The sequence below is a fragment of the Miniopterus schreibersii genome, assembly GCF_964146895.1.
Source record: "Miniopterus schreibersii genome assembly, contig: HAP1_SCAFFOLD_145, whole genome shotgun sequence".
In the NCBI taxonomy this organism is placed as follows: Eukaryota; Metazoa; Chordata; class Mammalia; order Chiroptera; family Miniopteridae; genus Miniopterus; species Miniopterus schreibersii.
The window spans coordinates 48796-67824 of record NW_027669761.1 but is presented as its reverse complement, the minus strand read 5'-3'; the positions used below and the strand labels follow the sequence as shown (position 1 = coordinate 67824).

The 19029-nt window shown below is 40.2% G+C and overlaps 1 protein-coding gene across 2 annotated transcripts in view; it reads left to right on the top strand.

Annotated features, from left to right (window-relative positions):
* Window positions 1-19029, top strand: part of LTN1 (listerin E3 ubiquitin protein ligase 1) — a 46066-nt gene that overhangs the window by 1630 nt on the left and 25407 nt on the right. For both annotated transcript variants that reach the window (XR_013998099.1, XM_081163024.1), the window contains exons 2-16: window positions 1738-1941; window positions 2389-2487; window positions 3175-3405; window positions 6111-6163; window positions 7018-7198; window positions 9170-9343; window positions 10159-10349; window positions 10629-10764; window positions 11539-12345; window positions 12676-12717; window positions 14703-14892; window positions 15577-15816; window positions 16625-16778; window positions 17374-17518; window positions 17965-18151. Coding sequence is in view for 1 of the 2 variants with exons in the window: in XM_081163024.1 (XP_081019150.1) it covers window positions 1738-1941; window positions 2389-2487; window positions 3175-3405; window positions 6111-6163; window positions 7018-7198; window positions 9170-9343; window positions 10159-10349; window positions 10629-10764; window positions 11539-12345; window positions 12676-12717; window positions 14703-14892; window positions 15577-15816; window positions 16625-16778; window positions 17374-17518; window positions 17965-18151 (3034 nt within the window). In the remaining variant the exon portion in view is untranslated. The remainder of the gene's footprint in view (window positions 1-1737; window positions 1942-2388; window positions 2488-3174; window positions 3406-6110; window positions 6164-7017; window positions 7199-9169; window positions 9344-10158; window positions 10350-10628; window positions 10765-11538; window positions 12346-12675; window positions 12718-14702; window positions 14893-15576; window positions 15817-16624; window positions 16779-17373; window positions 17519-17964; window positions 18152-19029) is intronic.

Sequence of the window (19029 nt, the reverse complement as noted above, 5' to 3'; positions counted from 1 at the left end):
GGACTGGAACATAATCATGGCAGCCCAGCTGAGGAAAGGGAAGAAAAGGGTGGTAGAAGAACAGACTGGAAACAGCTGAGGCCGGCTGTTGAAAGATCTGTTCTGAGTTTGGTATTTAAACTGTAGACTCAAGCTTGCCACTCAAGTACCTCTGGAAGACAAGCGCAAAGGAATGAAGTAGGTGTGGTATAAGAAAATTAACCACCAGAAACAATCAAGGTTCCTGATTTTTGAACTGTGGGTATAAACATCTAACATGATAGAGTAAGTAATAAGAAATAGTAACTGTATTTTAAACTCAAAGTAGACATTGAATAAAATAAACAGCACATTTAAAAATAATTTACTTTTAATTTGGAAACTGGAACTCTGATATTTTTTCTCCTGCTCCCAGTTATCACTGTCCAACTCTGATAATTCAGGTCAGTTCAGAATTCAGCCTTGATTCCTTTAGCTTTTAGTGATAGTTATTTTTATACTACTTCATTATTCTGTTTCATCATAAAGCTGTTTACAAATGGGGTTATAGATGAAATTTGATGTCCTAAGGTTATCACATTTAGTTTTCAGAATTATATTGTAGTTCACTTTCTTTGTCGCTCTTTGTTCATGTATCAATATTGAGAAAGACAAATTGAATAATGTACATTTTAATAAAGCTTTAAAATAGCCTTTTTGCAATTAGTGTTACATGCTTCTTTTTTGAAAAAGTGTAATTCAGGCCATCATTTTCATTTCTGGTCACTCAGTTTAATTTAGAAAGTAGTCCAGATTATTCCTTGACAGTAAGTTTTCCATACAGTTTCGCTGGGTATGAGTAGATCGAATTACACATTTGGCTAACCCTATGAACATTCTGACAGAGGAATAAGAAACAAAGGAGTTTAGATGAGTTGTCTAGATGAGTTGTGTCATCCTGGACATTTTCCTGTTAGATACAATATGTTAATTTCTTTCAACAGTTCAAATGTTTTGTCACAACTAATCCCTTAACTTCTGGAACTAGGAGACTGCTACGTTGTGTATCAGTCTGTCAGACCACTGATCATGGCTCAAAACAAAGTCATGTATCTTATGACCTTTGCATTGATTTTTATGTCCATGATAATATAATTTGTGACCATTTTAGCCCAAAGAGGTTAGGCTGGGGTTTGAGTATGTGGCAGTGAGTGTGTCCTCCCTCAAGGAACTCTAGTCTAGAAGCAGCTATCATTAGACTTGTTGCACGGTGTTTGCTTAATGAGTATTTGTTGAATGAATGGATGAATGGAAAGATGTAATCCATTTATGAGTTATCTTTACATCATTACACAGTACACATGTATATATACATACTATTTATACAAAGCTTGGAAGTAACACATTTTGTAAAACAGTACTTAGGCTTACCATACATGATGCATTCTCTGATTTTAAATATTTATTCTTTGCCTTTAAAATGCTGTCATGGCTCATTAACTTGATAGCATAAGCCACTAATGGATTGTACCCAGTTTAAGAAACATTTTTCCAATGTTTAGGAAACCAGGAAATAGCTCCTGGGATCATTATTGGTAACTTCTTGGTGACAGAAACAGTCACCTTTGGGGAACATTGCAGTGAAACCTTAGGCTAAAAGAAAAGGTTCTTGCACGAGGGTGTGCTCTCCCGTAGAATTGCCATGGGCCTGCTCAGGAGCCTGTGTTAAGTTTTGAGCTCTTTCTGGAATGTGACGTTTTTTCTCTACTTTCTTACCAGCCTTCAAACAGTGGCCGAGCTGCAGAACTTCTTGCCAAAGAGCAGGGAACCGTGCCTGGATTTATTGGTTTTGGAACATTTCAGAGTGACCTAGGCTATGTTCCTGCTGTTCAAGGAGCTGAAGAAATAGACAATCTCGTAGATTCTGATTTCCGAATGGTGCTGCGGAAACTTTCTAAGAAAGATGTCACGACAAAATTAAAAGCAAGTTTTATTTTCATTAAAATGATTAAGATAATTCTTTTATTAAAGTATAATTGGCATATTTTATGTAAAGAAATGAATTGTCACTACTAATTTCTTTTACAGTTGTACTTTTTTCTGACACGTAGACTTAAGCTTAGTTTGTACTTACCTTGTAGGTTATAAATTAGTGTGTTGCTCTGCACTTTTTGGAACCACTTTAGATTTCTGGCTGTATTGGTTTTTTCCCATTATAAAATATGATGTATTTTATTTTTTAAAAACAACTGAAAAGTTTCTGCCATACTAGCCTGTAAAGGAACTCTTCAGATTAGTCCCATGTGGCACAAACAAAACCTCGTGTTCTCCCATTACATAAACAGGCAAAACTTGTAGAGCAGAATGAATGTAATCTATAGCCAATATTATGCCTGTTGATACTTAACAATGATAATAATTTACTTTTAGGCTATGCAAGAATTTGGAACCATGTGTTCAGAGAGAGACACAGAAATTGTGAAAGGAGTTCTTCCTTACTGGCCAAGAATTTTTTGCAAAATTTCTCTTGTAAGTATCAAGACTTTACTAGCTTATTTATGTTGTATTTTTTTAAAAATTGATTTTTAGAGAGAGGAAGTGGGGGGTGAGGACAGACTTCAACTTGTTGTTCCATTTATTTATGTATTTATTGGTTGATTCTCATATGTGCCCTGACTGGGGATCGAGCCTGCAACCTTGGTGTATCAGGACAATGCTCTACCCAACTGAGCTATCGGGCCAGGGCTGTTGTATTTTTTTTTATTGAAGTTATGGAGACTGTCAGGTTTATAGGACATTTTTGGTGAGGATTATGAAGTGTTATGTCAGTATTGCTCTGCAGATTGGACCATGTTGGGTTGTATGAAGTTTATAGGGAGTCTCTGCTTTCAAAAATTAGGTCAGAATTACTCAGATACTTTCTAGTCACAATAAATTAGGCAGTTTAATTTCTTTGTATTTTGCTACAGAAGAATGAGAACCAGTTGCTTAATTGTTTAAGGCCTAGACTTGACTCTGTCTTTAGTACAGTAGTTCTTCTCTCATTGGGAGAAGGGGAAAGGAAAAATTAGTCAATTACTTCACATAGTAACTGACTTTAGCGTAGCTCTGTACATAGTTGAATTCTTATTAATGGGTCATCATAGCATATCCAGAATTACCTGTATTTGTTTTAATGGGCAAGAGCTATTTTAAACCATCTTGTACTTTGAATAGGACCATGACCGCCGGGTTCGAGAAGCCACACAGCAAGCTTTTGAAAAACTTATCCTCAAAGTTAAGAAACACTTGGCTCCGTATTTAAAAAGTTTAATGGGCTATTGGCTCATGGCTCAGTGTGACACGTATGCACCAGCTGCATCTGCAGCAAAAGAGGCGTTCGAAGCAGCTTTTCCTCCTAGCAAGCAGCCTGAAGCCATAGCGTTCTGTAAGGACGAGATCACGAGCGTAAGTTCTTGCCACTGTTCTGTTTTTTTCTTAAGTATTTAAGGATAAGAGCATATTGCAGTGACAGCCCTGTTGCCTGGCATGATGAGGGAGTCAGTGTGTGAAGTATTTCCAACGGAAGATTGTCTTTTTATTTTTTTTAATTTTTATTTATTTATTTTTAATATATCTTTATTGATTTCAGAGAGAGGAAAGGAGAGGGAGAGAGAGAGACAGAAACATCAATGATGAGAGAGTCATTGATCGAGCCCACAACCCGGGCATGTGCCCTGACGGGGAATCAAACCCTGATCGCCTGGATCCTAGGTCGACGCTCAACCACTGAGCCACGCCCGGCCGGGCTTCTTTTTATTTTTAAAAATATATATTCTTATTGATTTCAGAGAGGAAGGGAGAAGGAGAGAGAGAGTTGAAACATCAATATAAAGAGATTCATCATTGATCGGCTGCAAGCCTGCAATTCGGGCATGTGCTCTGACCGGGAATCGAACCGCGATCTCCTGGATCCTAGGTTGATGCTCAACTGCTGAACCACGCACAGCCGGGCCAGAAGATTGTCTTTTTAAAATAGTGTTTAACACAACTGTTCATGTTGCATTTTAAATATAATTAGCATGTCAGATTTTCTCTTTCTAAATTATTTAAATTTTCCATCTTTAATTTATAAGTTTTGACTTATCATATTACCTAGAAAATTTAGGTATGTGCTTTATAATATATAACCTAAAAAAAGAATACATCTGAAAATTCAACCTAAACTTATTTCCCCATATGTCCATATTAACACATGTCTACAGACCTACTTCACTCTTTCTGCTAGCTCTCTCTTATTCCTTTGTATGGATAGACCACAGTTTAGTTAACTTCTTAAAATATACATTTGTTTTTAAAATATACAGTTTTTTTGGTAAACAGACACTGCTTTAGTGAACATTTGTGAATAGATCTCCTCACACTTCGTGGGAGGAATAATTGCCAGCACTTTTAGTCACCATTTGCTGTGTGAAAGGATACGAACATTTCAAATTTTTATAGATATTGATAAATTGCCCTTCAAATGGCCATACAAATCTATATCCCATTAATGCATATGAAAGTTTCTTCAACTCTTGGCCAGCACTTTTGCCAGGCTGGTGTCAGGCCTAACTTCTGTGGCTTTTTGTTTATCTGCGTGGAGCCCTGTTTTCCTCAGTCTCACGTCCTGTCTGCTCTTCCTGAGATACTGATAGGCGAAGACAGAGGACCAAGCTTCTTACTGTTACATGAAATAGAAGCAGATGGACTGTGAGTGGGGAGGAAATTAAGGGATTTAAAAATGTGCTGTGTTCATTCCCATGTAGCACTCCTTTGTTTCCATAGCCCCTGTCTGTCCCTCACTCCTCCCTTCTTCTTTTCAGTTAGTCAGCTTTCCTCTGGTTCCCCATTGTCTTTACAGTCTGGACACCAGGCTCTTCATGACCTGGTCCCTTCCCCACACCTCTCCCACATGCCTGCATGGGCATGCTCCTTCCCCATTTAGGTTCTTGGTTCTTCCCGTCCTCATTCCTCAGGTGCAGCAAGCTTGTCTTTCAGGGAGAGGACTTGTACCTTTAATCATCTTCTCAAAGGGGGTTCTCTAACCAGCTACAGGCTCAGAATCATCAGTTTATTTAAATATCATGTAACTTATGAAAGTGAAGTGTCGTGAGTTTGGATATTAAGTTTTAGAAAATGGATTTTGAGACAACTAATTTGGCCGTTCATCATCTTTGTTTGGTTTTTGTTACTGGCTTTATAAGGGATGGATAACTGATCACTGAATATGTGGATTATTTCCTCCTTGCTAGTTTCCCTTTAGTTGTCCATGTCCCAGTTCATCGCAGGTACTGGGTTTGAACTTTCCAAGTACAAAACCAACTTATTAGGGAGGAGTTAGGCAAATGAAGATCAAAATAGCAGACTTAGAGACAGCATATGATACACATTCTGGGTTCTTGGTTATAATGTCTGTAAGAACATGGGCTCTGGGTGATACCATGGAGTTCCAGGGCCCCTCTCCCATCAGTCAGATGTATTACCTTCCCAGTTTCTTTACGTCCGCTTCCTCCTCTGTTACATGGTCATTAGCTTGTGCTTCATTGAGTAGTAGTGAGGATTAATCTAGGTGATGTATAAAATGTGCTCAGAGCACTATCTGCATGTGGAAAAGATCAGTAAATGTCACCTCCTGTTACTGCTGGTAGAGTTGATACTGGAACAGCGTTCTCACTTGCACTGTACCCCACAAGTAAGCAGACTTATCCAGCATTTCAAAGGGAATCTAGCCCTTGTGTTCCTCTCTTTGAGCAGGGAGGGGCTCAAAAAGAAGGGAGAGGAAAGCAGGGCTTATTTCTCTTCAGACTTACTAACCAGGTAGTCCATACACTTCACCTCAGTGTGCAAGAGGGATGGAGAAGCCAGAGGCTAGGAGGGTGTAGGGGACGATTCCTGATGGAAACTGCAGGTGTTTGGAGAAGTTCCCTAACCTCCTCAATCCCAGTAGCAGCCAATCTTGGGGATGGTAGGGAAAGAAAAATTAGTAAAGTTCAAACCTTTTAGTTTTGCCACTTAATTTAGCTGCTTTGGTGGGGTAGGGGTAAAACTTTTCGGTAAGATGAGGTTTATGCTCTGTCTGGTCACTATTGCAATTCAATAAAATCTCAAGGCTTGGGTTGTCCCCTCTGCAGGTGCTGCAGGATCATCTGATAAAGGAAACACCCAACTCCCTCAGTGACCCACAGTAAGTCGTACCTGTGTAACTCACTTTAAGGGCTTGTTCCACTCCTGGGTCATAAGGTAATCATTTTCATGTGACATTTTAAAGGGGATGCTAAATGTAAAGATAAAAAGATGTGCTACAGTGCTGTGTGCAGGTGCTGTTGTAAGTGCTCCTTGCAAGTCATCCTGCTGTTTAAGTTGAGTGATCTGGGAGCCACATATTTGTTTGTTTACAAAGAGATGCTTTTAGATTCTTCCCACATTCACCTTTTGACAGTCATAGTGGGACCATCCTAAGGTGTGGTTGAAAAGAGTTGAACTATGAACAGTTCTACTGAAAGAGTAGTAAAATGCTCCCTTTACTTTTTTTTTTTTTTTTAAATGTATCTTTATTGATTCAGAGAAAGGAAGGGAGAGGGAGAGAGACATTTGAAACATCAATGATGAGAGGGCCATCATTGATCTGCTGCCTCCTGCATGCCCGCGACTGGGAATCGAGCCCACAACCCGGGCATGTGCCCTGACTCCCTTTACTTTGTTATGTTCTAACCACAGCGTAAAGAGTCCACTGGGAAAGTAATTTTAGATGCACAGACACAGTTACTGAGGCTCATCGTGTTAACTGCTTCGGAGAGCAGTGCACCTGTACCTTCCTCAGCTGTGGCTTTCATTACTTTCACCTGGTGCTATGTGAAAACTATGTGATGGAAATTCTGTGAATGTATTTTGCGGAGGGGTTGGCACAGGAAGGATAGAATATAGATATAAAGCAACTTTGGTAGGTATTTAATGATGCAGCATTTAAATAGAAGTGCCAGATGTGTGGTTTGGCTTATACTCAATCCTAATACGTATTTGTTTTCTTTTCATAATGAGAACTGTTCCAGAGGAAGAGAGAGAAGCTAAATTCTATCGTGTTGTAACCTGTTCCTTATTGGCATTAAAGAAATTGCTTTGCCTCCTACCTGATAATGAGCTTGAATCTCTGGAGGAGAAATTTAAGTCTCTTCTGTCACAGAATAAATTTTGGAAGTATGGAAAACACAGTATACCTCAGGTATCTTAGTTTTTATTTTAAGACCTTTCTCTGGTTTCTCTTTTCCCCCTGATCTTGCTAGTTTATGTTTATGCTTTATGTTTATTGTTTATGTTTAAAACTCCACAAATACATCTCTGTGGTGGGACTGAATTGCGTCTCTTACCAGAATGTTATTGCATTTTCACTTTTTTATTTAATTATCTAAATTTCAGAGTCAGTTGAATGATCTCTCCTCCCCTCCTGGCGCCTTACCACGGGGCGTGGGCTAGGCTCTTCTCGTTGATGTCTGTTTGTTTTCCGTTCTGTTTCGGTCTCCATTCTCCAACCCCACCAGGTGACCATCCTGAATGTTCTTAATGTGTATCTCCTTGTGTAGTCAGTTCTTGTTATTCGTGGTAACTGTTCCCTAGAGGCTCACAACCACTGAACTAGCGAATGCTGACGCATGCTCTTAGGGGAGGGAAGTACAGGATTAAGTTCTAGTGAGTCTCTGGTCACAGCATTTTTGTCTGTTGGTTCATACACAATCTTGTTTTTTATGTCTGTTTAAAGACACCTTATTTAATATATATTGTTGATTCATTAATGGAAATCACTCGAGGTCACGCCTGAATGGAGCTCATCTCACACGAATTCTTACTTGTGCTTTTAATTCACATAGGTGGCATTATGTTGTATTATATCCCATTTATTGCTTTTTACATAGTACTTTAAAAAAAATACTTTAAATTCATCATGTTCCTATATGTGTGTCCATGGCTTCTAACTGCTGTGTAGTGTTCAGAAGTGTGCCTCCATTCTATTTACCTGCCCATTGCCCCAGTGATAGACACCCTGTGACTCCTCTAGTCCTCACCCTCACAGTTAATGCATCAGCCAACATCTTCATTCATGTATCCTCAGATCTGTGAGTTTCTTTTTCCAAAAATCTCTCAGTTGCTGAGCCAAGAGTAAATGCACACGTACTAAGTTTTCTGAAGCGGTGCTGGATTGCTCACCTGAACGGCTGTGTTAGTCTAGATGTGACTGTCAGCACATGATGAGTCCTGTGCAGTCTTACAGTCTATAGTCTTATAGTCGTGCATCTTCCTAATGTTGGTCTAATAGGAATTATCTCTCTGTTTGACTTCAGTTATTCCAAGTGACTTTTAGCATCTCTTCATAAGCTTTTCAGATTTTTGTGTTTCTTCTCTAACCTGCTTGTTTATATATTTTCCTGCTTGGGATGTGTTGGACTTTTTGAATCTGTAGATTGGTGTATTTCATTGGTTCTTACATAATGCTCAGTTTTACCTCTCCAGATAGCTTTTTTGCCTCATTCCCTCTTCTCTCTCCCTTTGGGATTCTAATGACATATATTAATTTTCTCACTCTCTTTGTCTGTGTCTCTTATGCTCTCCTTGGTGTTTTTGCCTTTTTGTCTTTTCATGCTACTTGGAAGATAATTTTTTTGAATGGAGCTTTTATTATTATTTATATTTAGGTTAGCAATTGTACTTTTTCAGATCTGTGCCTTTTCTCATATTCTGTTCTCTCAAGTTTTTTTTAACTCTTGTTAACTATAATAAGCCTTGTTGATAAGGAGTTTGTAACTGGTAATTCTAAGATTTAAGGTCTTAGATCTCTGTGTTATATTTGGTTTCTCCTGTAGTGGCTCAGGGTACGATATTGAGGTCTGGCTCTATTTAAGGCTGTGCTGCTGGTGTGTCTGTGGGAATAATCCACAGCCCCAGGTGAAGGGTCCTGCACGAGGGAGGATGTGTGTTTTCTTCAGCCACAGAGATGCGAAGTTGAACTCTCTCTGCCTTCACCTTCAGCTTCTCAGTCACTCAGCACTCTTAAAGCGATTCTTTAAAGTATTTCTGTAGCTTTTTTAGTTTCGTTAATGGCAGGATTAGTATGAATGGCCTGTCTACCCTTCCCATTAATAAAAGCTTATCATGGTGTCGCTTGACTTTAACTTAACGTGGCTTCTATTTCTTCTTTTAGATCCGCTCAGCTTATTTCGAGTTAGTTTCTGCTTTGTGCCAGCGTATTCCACACTTGATGAAAGATGAAGCATCAAAAGTGAGCTCATCTGTCCTACTTAGCATTGATGACAGTGACCCCATTGTGTGCCCTGCTCTCTGGGAAGCTGTACTCTATACACTTACCACTATTGAGGTATGTAAGAGAGGTACGCTTAGTGTATCCGGGAACACTTGTCTTGGAGAGAGCCTATTAGCTTATAATATCTAAAACTTACTGGAAAAATTCTTTCTTGGAAATGAAATACTTAATCCAAAACTTGGTGTAAATTGTAAACTGACTATAAAATGGTAAAGAGGTTTTATTTACTTTCATTTTAGCCAGAATCACTCATTTTTATGGGGCCTATTGAAGTAAGCTAATCAGAATCTTATATTTAAGATTAATTTTGCTGTCCCTTTTAGAAAGCAGTTTTTATGGAAATACTTTATTTAACTTAAGTAATTATTTCTGGCCCTGGCCTGTTTGGCTCAGTGGTCAGAGCATTGGTCTGTGGATTAAAGGGTTCCAGGTTCAGTTCCAGCCAAGGGCACGTACCTTGGTTGCAGGCTCAATCCTCTGCCCAGGTGGGGGCACATGTGGGAGGCAACCAGTCAATGTGTGTCTCTCACATTGATGTTTCTTTCTCTCTCTCTCCCCCTCCCCCCCACCCCATCCCTCCTTTCCACTCTCTGAAAAGCAATGCAAAAAGTGTCCTTGGGGGAGGGTAAATAAATAAATAAATAATAAATAAAATATGTAATTATTTCTGATGAATATTATCCTGGAAGCCTGGAGGATACATGTAATACATTTCTTATAATTTCAGAGTTTAGATTTTAATGGCAATGAAATGTTAGCCTCTTTAGGTGGAACACTTAATTTTTATTTTTTGAGAACTATGTGTCTTCTCTGTTAATTGGGAAAAGTATATTTGTAATCTTAATTACTATAATCTTTTCTTTGGTTAGGACTGTTGGCTTCATGTAAATGCAAAAAAAAGTGTGTTTCCCAAGCTGTCAGCTGTGGTTCGTGAGGGTGGTCGGGGTCTGGCCACTGTCATATATCCCTATCTTCTGCCATTTATCAGCAAGCTCCCACAGTCCATCACAGACCCAAGGCTGGACTTCTTCAGAAGCTTCCTCACCTCTCTGGTTGCAGGGTAAGGAATTCAAAGTCTTGATCTTTAAAGCAAAAGAGATTGCTGCTGTTTTCACAGCTGGGTAGAATGACGTATACATAATTGTCTTATTTAAATCTTCCCAGTTCTTCAAGTTTACATTGTAATCATGCTGTATTTCTGTTGTTTGGTCTTAGTTTTCAGTGTAAGATTTTTACTTTTAAAAACGGATGCTTTTCCTGTGACTTGACTTTGGTGTTTCTGGGTTGCTTGTGTTCTCTTTGATGAAAGAGTCAGCCATGGTTACTTCTTATTTCTCAGGCTGTCAACCGAGAGAATCAAAACCAGCTTCTCAGAGTGCTCAGCAGTGACATCTGCTTTTTTTGAATGCTTACGTTTTATAATGCAGCAGAGTTTAGGTGAGGAAGAGATGCAGCAGATGCTCGTCAGCGACCAGGTATGTGCGGTGTGGGAATCACCAGTGCGCTGTCACACTGGCGTAAGAACCATGCTCCAAGGTCACCATGTCTTGTTGCCATTCTTACTGATTAGCCTTCCTCGTAAAGGTTTCACAGTGCCAGCAGGATAGTATAGTGCCTTCCTGCCTGAGGACTGATCTTTGGATGTACACACTCTGCCTGTTTTAGAGTTGAAACGCAAAACAGTTTAGAAGATGCTGTTGGGATCTTTTGTATTAAGTTTAAATGATGCAACAATTATCTTATTATTTCTAAACTAATCAAGTATACGTATCCTTTCATGAACAGTTGTGCTTGGCTTTTGGAGCCAGTGATGAGAGCAGGTTCTGGAACATGCTCCTGTGGTAGGAAGTCAGTTGGCAAGATAGAAGCCCAGATCCTCCTGGTGTCTCATAGCTACCTCCTCTTTGTAATTTAATAAAAGGGTTCTGAACTCTTTCATCCTCTGTGGCTTTAAAAAAAGGCAAAAAGTCAAAACTTCCGAAGATGCAGACAAAACTATTATTTGTTAATGACCAATGATCTTGGTCAATTATATCATAAAAACAAAGTAATTCAGAGGAATCCAGTGAAGTCATTAAGCTGTTTATATGATACGAAAATGATTTTCAAGTTAATCCTTTTCAGAGTTCTGGGGGAAAATCCATGTTTTTCATTTATTAAATATGAAAATTTGTAATGTTTTACACATACTTTGTTTAAATTTTATTTCTCCTGAAAATGAAACTTTTCTATTTCACCTTCTCTTTCAGTTGATTCCTCTGATTAACACAGTTCTCAAAGACCCAAAATTGCAAGATGGGCAATTATTTGAGTATTTAGCAGAAACCTTAAGTTCTTGGGAAGCCAAAGCAGATATGGAGAAAGATGATAAAACCACTCAAAACTTGGAGAAAGTGTTGCTGAATTTCTGGGAAAAACTGTCAGAGATCTGTTTCGAGAAAATCAACAAGCCAGAAGCAGATGCTAAGTCTGTGTCGGGTGTATCTAACCTATTACAGGTCCTTCAGAAGCCAAAGAGCTCATTGAAGTCAAATAAAAAAAAAACGGGTGGGGTTAGATTTGCTGATGAGATGCCTGAAAGTAGCAGAGAGAGTGAGATGTGTGTCTCCTCAGGAGGAGAGAACAGTGAGTGTCGTGCATTAGTGGCTGAGCCTCCTGCCTCCGCTACCTGCTCAGACTTATCTCCACTACGGAGGAAACCCCTGGAAGACTTAGTCTGCAGACTAGCAGAGCTGAGCATTAATTATGTCAACAAACAGAAGTCAGAGCAGCATCTCTGGTTCCTTTCTACTCTGCTCAATTCCTTCTCTTCAACCCAAGTGTTTGAGATGCTGCTGGGCGATGAAAAGCAGACTGCCACCAAACCCAAGCCTCCTGAGATAGCCAGACTCATACAGAAGAGTCCCGCAGTGCAGTTTCTGTACCAGAAAGTAATCGGTTGGCTGAATGAAGACCGAAGGAAGGATGCCGGTTTCTTGGTGGACATTTTGTACAGTGCCCTCCGCTGCTGCGAGGATGATAAGGAGAGAAAAGATGTCTTAGATGACCTGACCGAGGTATTAATCATCTTTCTTTTCAAACTAATGGTTTGAAAAACCAGCACCGATGAGAGTGAGTCCTTTGGGTGGTGATTGGATTGTGTCTGAAGACAAGCAGTGTGCCGACCGTGGTTTGGGAAATGTGAGAGACTTCGGGTGGGTGTTCATTAAATGTGTGAGCAGGACAAGAGCTTGGAAATAAAAGGGTCAGTGCTTTCAGTCAGTCCATCCTTTAAAGTTGAATGAGCTGAAAAAGTTTTATTTTTGCAGTGGTTACATGGCTACTTCATTGACTTTTAAATGTTTACTGTTCCTTCCAGAGATTATTTCTCACTTTTCTTCTTTCAGGTGGATCTGAAATGGAATTCGCTTCTTCAGGTTATTGAAAAGGTATCTTGGGGATTGCATTTTTTCTTTCTGTGTTTATGGGTATAGGAAAGTTAACATTCCAGTCACAGCCACACTTTGGAATGTGGGCAGGGGTCTGTGCTCGGGGACGTCCTGGTTCCTGTAACTCCCCATAACTGGGGAGGACATTCGGTGCTTGCCTTCCTATAGTAGTGTCCTGTTTGGAAGGTCAGGAGGAGTGAACAGGCTCTCGATGCCCCAGGGTTTCTTCCCTTGCAGATTTTATTTTTCAGACAAAGTCTCCAGGTGCCTGCTCTAACCCTAGTTACCTTCCATGTAAATGGATTGACCCAGGTTCCAGCCTCAGAGCCACCAGACTGAATAAGTAGGTGGTAGTGAGAATGATGAGAGTAAGTCACAGAGCACAGACAGCCTGGGAAGTTAAAAAAAGGCTTAAGTAGTCTTTTCTAGTGAGGTGTAGATAATAGAAGTAACAAGTTTCCAACCATAGAAATGTTATGACTAGTGACCCAAATTTTTTTTAGCGTTTTTGGATTATTTTTAAGTTTTACACAGATAACTCTTTAATTTACAAGTGTTTTTGTGTCTTTTAAAATTATGGTACAGCTGTGGCTGGGTAGCTCAGTTGATTAGAGCATCACCCTGATATACCAAGGTTGCAGGTTTGATCCCCAGTCAGGGCACATAGAAGAATCAACCAGTGAATGTTTAAATAAGTGGAGCAACAATTCGATGTTTGTCTGTCCTCCGTCACCACCGCTGCTTCCTCTTGCTCTAAAATCAATCAATTAAAAAAAAAGCCCTGGCTGGGTGGCTCAGTTGATTGAAGCATCATCCTATACACCAAAAGGTTGTGGGTTCAACTCCCAACTCCTCATCAGGACACATACCTAGGTTTCGGGTTCGATCCCTGGTCGGTCCGTGTACAGGAGGCAACTGATCGATGTTTCTCTCACATTCATGTTTCTCCCTCTCCTCCTCCCCAAAAATCAATAAAAACACATCGTCGGTGACAGTTTAAAAAAAAAAAAAGATTTGTCTAAGGTCGTAAAGGCAGAATAGTGGTAAAGCTTGGGCTGAAGTAAAAGCTCTGGTCACCTACAATTCTTTTTAATCTTTGTTGAGAGTATTACAGATGTGCCCCATTTACCTCTAATTTTTTAAGTAAAAGGATAAGCAGTTTTCAGGCATCACCCAATCCACACTTGGATTTTTTTTTTTTTCCTAGATTGCTTTGAAATGAACCAAGTTGCAAATTCCTTTCTTCTCAGCCCTTAAAGCAAAAGAAGCTCTGGGAACATGGATCAGCATGCTCTTGGGGGTGGATTTACACTTTTTTTTCTTGCTTCCCCACCCCATGAAAATAAACCAGTTGCTGTCAGATATCTGGCCCTAGTAACTATTTCAAAGAATTTGTGGAAATAATAATAAATCCCATTATTCATGTTGAAGTTATTTACCACTATTATATATTAACTTTTCTTTAACTTTAGCAAAAATTAATGAACAAAAATTGAGTGTCTATAGGGCATTAAAAAAATCTGTCCTCAGAGTTCAGCCATTTGTTACCGAGCATGTCCACAGTGTTGCTAGGTCTCAAAGAAGTTTAAGACAGTCTCTGCTCTCAAGAAACTGACAGTCTCATTGGAAACAAGGCACACACAGACGAAACATAAATAATAATACGGTCGAGTAAGTGCTTTAGAGAATCAGAGAAAGTGATGACTATGAGCGGGCAGGAGAGGATGGGGCAGTTCCTAAGGCAGACAGGATTGTGACGTGTGGAGAGAAGGGTAGTTGTGGTTGGGGAGATGGATGAGGAAAGTGGAGTGCAGTGAGCAAGGCTTAGTGGGGATGGAGACCCCAGCCTTAGACCCGAGGAGGAGAGAGGGACATGGTGCTGGGCCTGTGGTGAAGGGAGGCATGTGATGTGGTGCAAGTAATCCTTCAGGCAAGTAGACCTTTTTATCTTGCTTCTAACTGTTGCATTAATTGTATGATTTTAGGCATGTTCTAGTTCAGATAAACACGCTTTAGTAGTCTCTTGGCTGAAAGGAGATATCCTTGGAGAGAAATTGGTCGCCTTGGCAGATCATCTTTGCAGCGAGGACTTGGAATCTACAGTGACTTCTGAACCTTACTTCTCAGAAAGATGGGCTCTTTTAAGCATGGTGTTATCCCAGCATGTTACGAATGGTAGGCAGAGATCCAGCTTCTGTTTTCCAGGAGGGAATAACCCTGTCGGTTTGGGGGGATCTCATGCAGCTGAGTTCATGTTATTGGTTGAGAATAAGACATAAATCGTTAAAATACCTTAATCTTGTAAGTGTCCTAAATGTTTATTAATCGTGGTAGCATGATTTGGATGACATTAAATATTTTCAGTTTTTTATACTAAAGGGCTTTGAATTGAGCAAAGCTCTTCGCCCTAATTTTGTGGAACACTGCTTATTAAGTTTAACGTAGAGCTGCTTTTTCACATGGGGGCTTTTCTGTCAGAACAGTTTGACCTGCTGGTGTGACTTTCTTTTGTTTAATCCACAGGCACCTTTTTTTTCTTTAAATATATCTTTATTGATTTCAGAGAGAGGGAGAGGGGGAGAGAGAGAGAAACATCAATGATGAGAGAGTCATTGATCGGCTGCCTCCTGCACTCCCCCTACTGGGGATCAAGCCTGCAACCCGGGCATATGCCCTGACCAGGCATCGAACCACAATCTCCTGGATCCTAGGTCAATACTCAACAGTTGAGCCATGCCTGGCTGGGCCGCACCTTTTTTTTTTTTTTAAAGATAGACTCAAGGGGTAGTTAACCCAAAGTACGGTATTCAGAATTATACTGCTAATATTTTGTATTGTTTGTGATTTTTTCCCCTCTAGATTACTTGATTGGAGAAGTATATGTTGAAAGAATTATTGTTAAACTTCATGAAACTTTATCCAAAGTAAAGGAATTGTCAGATGCTGAAAACATTGACTCTTCATTGTCTTCCACCTGCGATGTGGTCTATGACTATTTCAGCTCCGCAACAGGGTCCTTGCTAATGCCGTCCTCGGAGGACTTACTGTTAACTCTCTTTCAGTTATGTGCTCAGAGCAGAGAAGACACACATCTGCCAGGTAACAGCCTACTGCTCAGAGGTTTTCCTGGGATCTCCTGCTCTGACCCTCATAGTGTGAGTGCCCAGGCTTTATTACCGAATCATCATGTGTGTGAAAGTCAAAACCATTTTGAGTAAAGGACTACAAATCTTAAACACTTTCAGCTTTAAAAGCCATGTTAAAGATGTATTTAGACTATGTCTAAAGTACTTAGTTGATATCAAGGAAGTAGTTTTGCAAGGGGCCATGGTTAGAGTCTTAGCCCCTTTACTTGGGAGCTCTGGCAGTCTGCTTACTTTCTTCATGCCTCAGTTTCCACATTTATTAATATCTTATATCTTTTCTTCTCTTCATAGCTACGGTCTCTTAATAGAAACATTCAGTCCTGGTGTATGTGAAAATTAAATTGAGATTGCGTTTTTAAGAATTACATTCTGCCTCGTGTGTTAGTTTAGACTTACTTGTGGAAGGAATATGAAAAGACAGTATCAGTAGGGAGCCCTCCTCCAGCCCTTTCGCCTGCTGGCCGCTCTCTCTGGAGGTTACACTGCTTTTCCCAAAGGACAGCTTTCCTGTAAAGAGGCTCAGGGCAGAAAAGAGCCGACTGTAAACCTCTTACCATGTTTACCTCATGTGGCATGAGCCTAGCTTGTATGATTGCATATTTATGACACAATCATTTTGTTTGACATTGAATAGCAATTTTTATTTTCTTTTTAAAACGGTACCTTAGAAATCAGATCTGCAGTGAGTTCTTTTAGACATTTTGTAATGATTATAGTTATTTCCATGGGATTACAAATTACTGTGGACATCTTGATTTTAGACTTTCTTATCTGTAAACTGAAAAATACCTGGCTGTCTGGTGTGAATTTGCTGGTCCACCACACTGGCCGTCCATGTCAGCAGAGTGCCTTCCTGTGCTCGTCCGCTCTGTGGCTGAAGAACCAGGTTCAGTCTCCATCTTTGGACATCAAGAGGTAACCATTTTTGTGCTCAGCTGCACAGCACCTCTTCATACTTGATCACTGTCCTAAATCAAATTCCATAATTAGTGTGGGTGCCTATGAAAAATGATTTGTCGGGTAAGAAATTGATAGGACTCCTAGGAGGACTTTTCCTGTTTAACGGTCATTCGTTTAAAGGCACTGAATTCAAGAATGACTGTCCCAGCAGAGCCGCCAAGCTCCTGGTTGATGTCAGTGATGGGCGCTGGTGTTGTCTTGTGTCACCCAGTGCGGGGTGTGGCCATAACCTCTCCTGGCCGGCTCACTGTGATTGCTCTGTACAGGTTACCTTTTGGGGTCTGACAGCCACTGTTTTAAGGTGTTTGAATTGCAATGTATTTCACATCTACCTAAATTCACATATAAAAGTGAAAATTAAGCAAAGCACCCAGAGACTGTTGGGGTTCAGTCAAATATGTCCCCAGTCACCTTGCTCTTTTTGTGGAATAAGGCAGCTTGTCATTTTGTTCAGGTAGCTGTTCTCTGCCACGGGGTATTTAATGGGTGCCACGTATTCAAATCAGCCACAGCATCACTACAGCACTCACGTTGTTTGCATTATTTTCAGTCTCCGAGGACTCTTGTCTGCTGTTGACGATTTGCTGAATAAGCTTTTAGAGAGTGAAGATACCTCCCTCCTGGGAGTTTATATTGGACGCGTGATGCCAAACAGCATTGAGTGGGAGAAGATGAGGCAGTCTCTTCCTGTGCAGGTATGTCTGAAGTTAGAGCGCATCTTATTCTGGAATTTGGATTTCATTCAGGCTTAAATGTTTTTATTTCTTTCTGGTGAAGAAAAATAAGGAAGTGGAGTGAGTATCTTACTTTGCTCTGTGCCTCTGAATGCTTTTCTGTCGTATGCTGGCTGTGGGCAAGACCCTCGTTGACGCCCTGGCAGTAGCCGTGGTGTGAGGTGAGCAGGACCCAGTGATGCCCTTAGGAGTCTGCAAGAAACACGCATATGAGAACTTCCTGTAGCAGGAACCAGACTTCAGGTTTCTGTGGTTGTGCTAATAAACCAAGTAACTTTGTTTTTGAAGTTATTTTAATAGCAAATTGGAGGTGTTGTAGTAACTGTATTTTTGTTCCCCGTCTTAGTTGCTCAGTTGGTGGTAAGTGGAGTATTTGACGACTTTGCATGTGACTTGTCTTTTTGCAGTGGTGGCATAGGCCGCTTTTGGAAGGAAGACTGAGTTTGAATTGTGAGCGTTTCAGAGCAGATTATAAAGAACAAGACACAGAGAGACTTCCCAGCCATTTGTGTACTTCAGCACTGCTGAGCAAAATGCTGCTAATTGCACTGAAAAAGGAAATAGTCCTCGAAAATAATGAGCTTGATAAAATAAGTAAGTTTGTGTGAGCATTCAGATGTAATATAAATATGAATTTTGAACTACTTCTGATTATACTGCAATTTAAATCCTTAAAGAATCGAGAATCTTCAGCTCCTATTAAGTATTTTAGTGATGAGGTTAGTTAAGTGGTATTTGAGGTTAGTTAAGTGGTAGATGTTAAATTGCATGTCCGATGGAAACATGCTGAAACCTGGGCCATAATCTTATTAGGCATGGAGCAGAATTGGGTGTAGGATCACTTACTCAGCCACAGGGCATCAGTATAAGCGGATCCGGCATCACAGGACCCTGAGAACACAGCTAAGAGAGTCTGGGGTTTCGTCCAGGAGTGTGAATTTTTACTTTGTGTTTGGACTACTAGGGCTCCTCAGCCTTCATTGGGCTCTAGTTTTTTCCTGGCAAGTGGAGGTTCAGATGGTGGGGCTGCGTGACCTGTGCAGGTTGGTGTTGAAAGAGGGTTTGCACAGTTCCTGTGTCAGTCTCCCTGGCGAGCCCTCCACTGTGACAGTTGCCAGGGGACCCAGAGACTGTTCAGATCAGCCTTCCTGTGGATCTAGTGGAGCCCTGTTGATTGGTCAGCTCCACAGGCTGTTAAGGGCGGGGAGATCAGCTCACAGGTACACTGCGCACAGAGTGAATCTGTCCAAAAGCAAAACTGGAAATTAGTTTCATTTTTGTGATCCTTTATGTTTGCTAATTGTATATTACTAATTCCAAACTGAAAGCATTAGGTATTTAATGTTCTCATCAATTCCATCAGTTAGATACTGTTTTTCTTGTCTTGACTTGCTTAGAATTACTTAGCTTGTCAAGGAGACTATTAGGTTATTATTATTTTTTTTTAATATATATCTTTATTGATTTCAGAG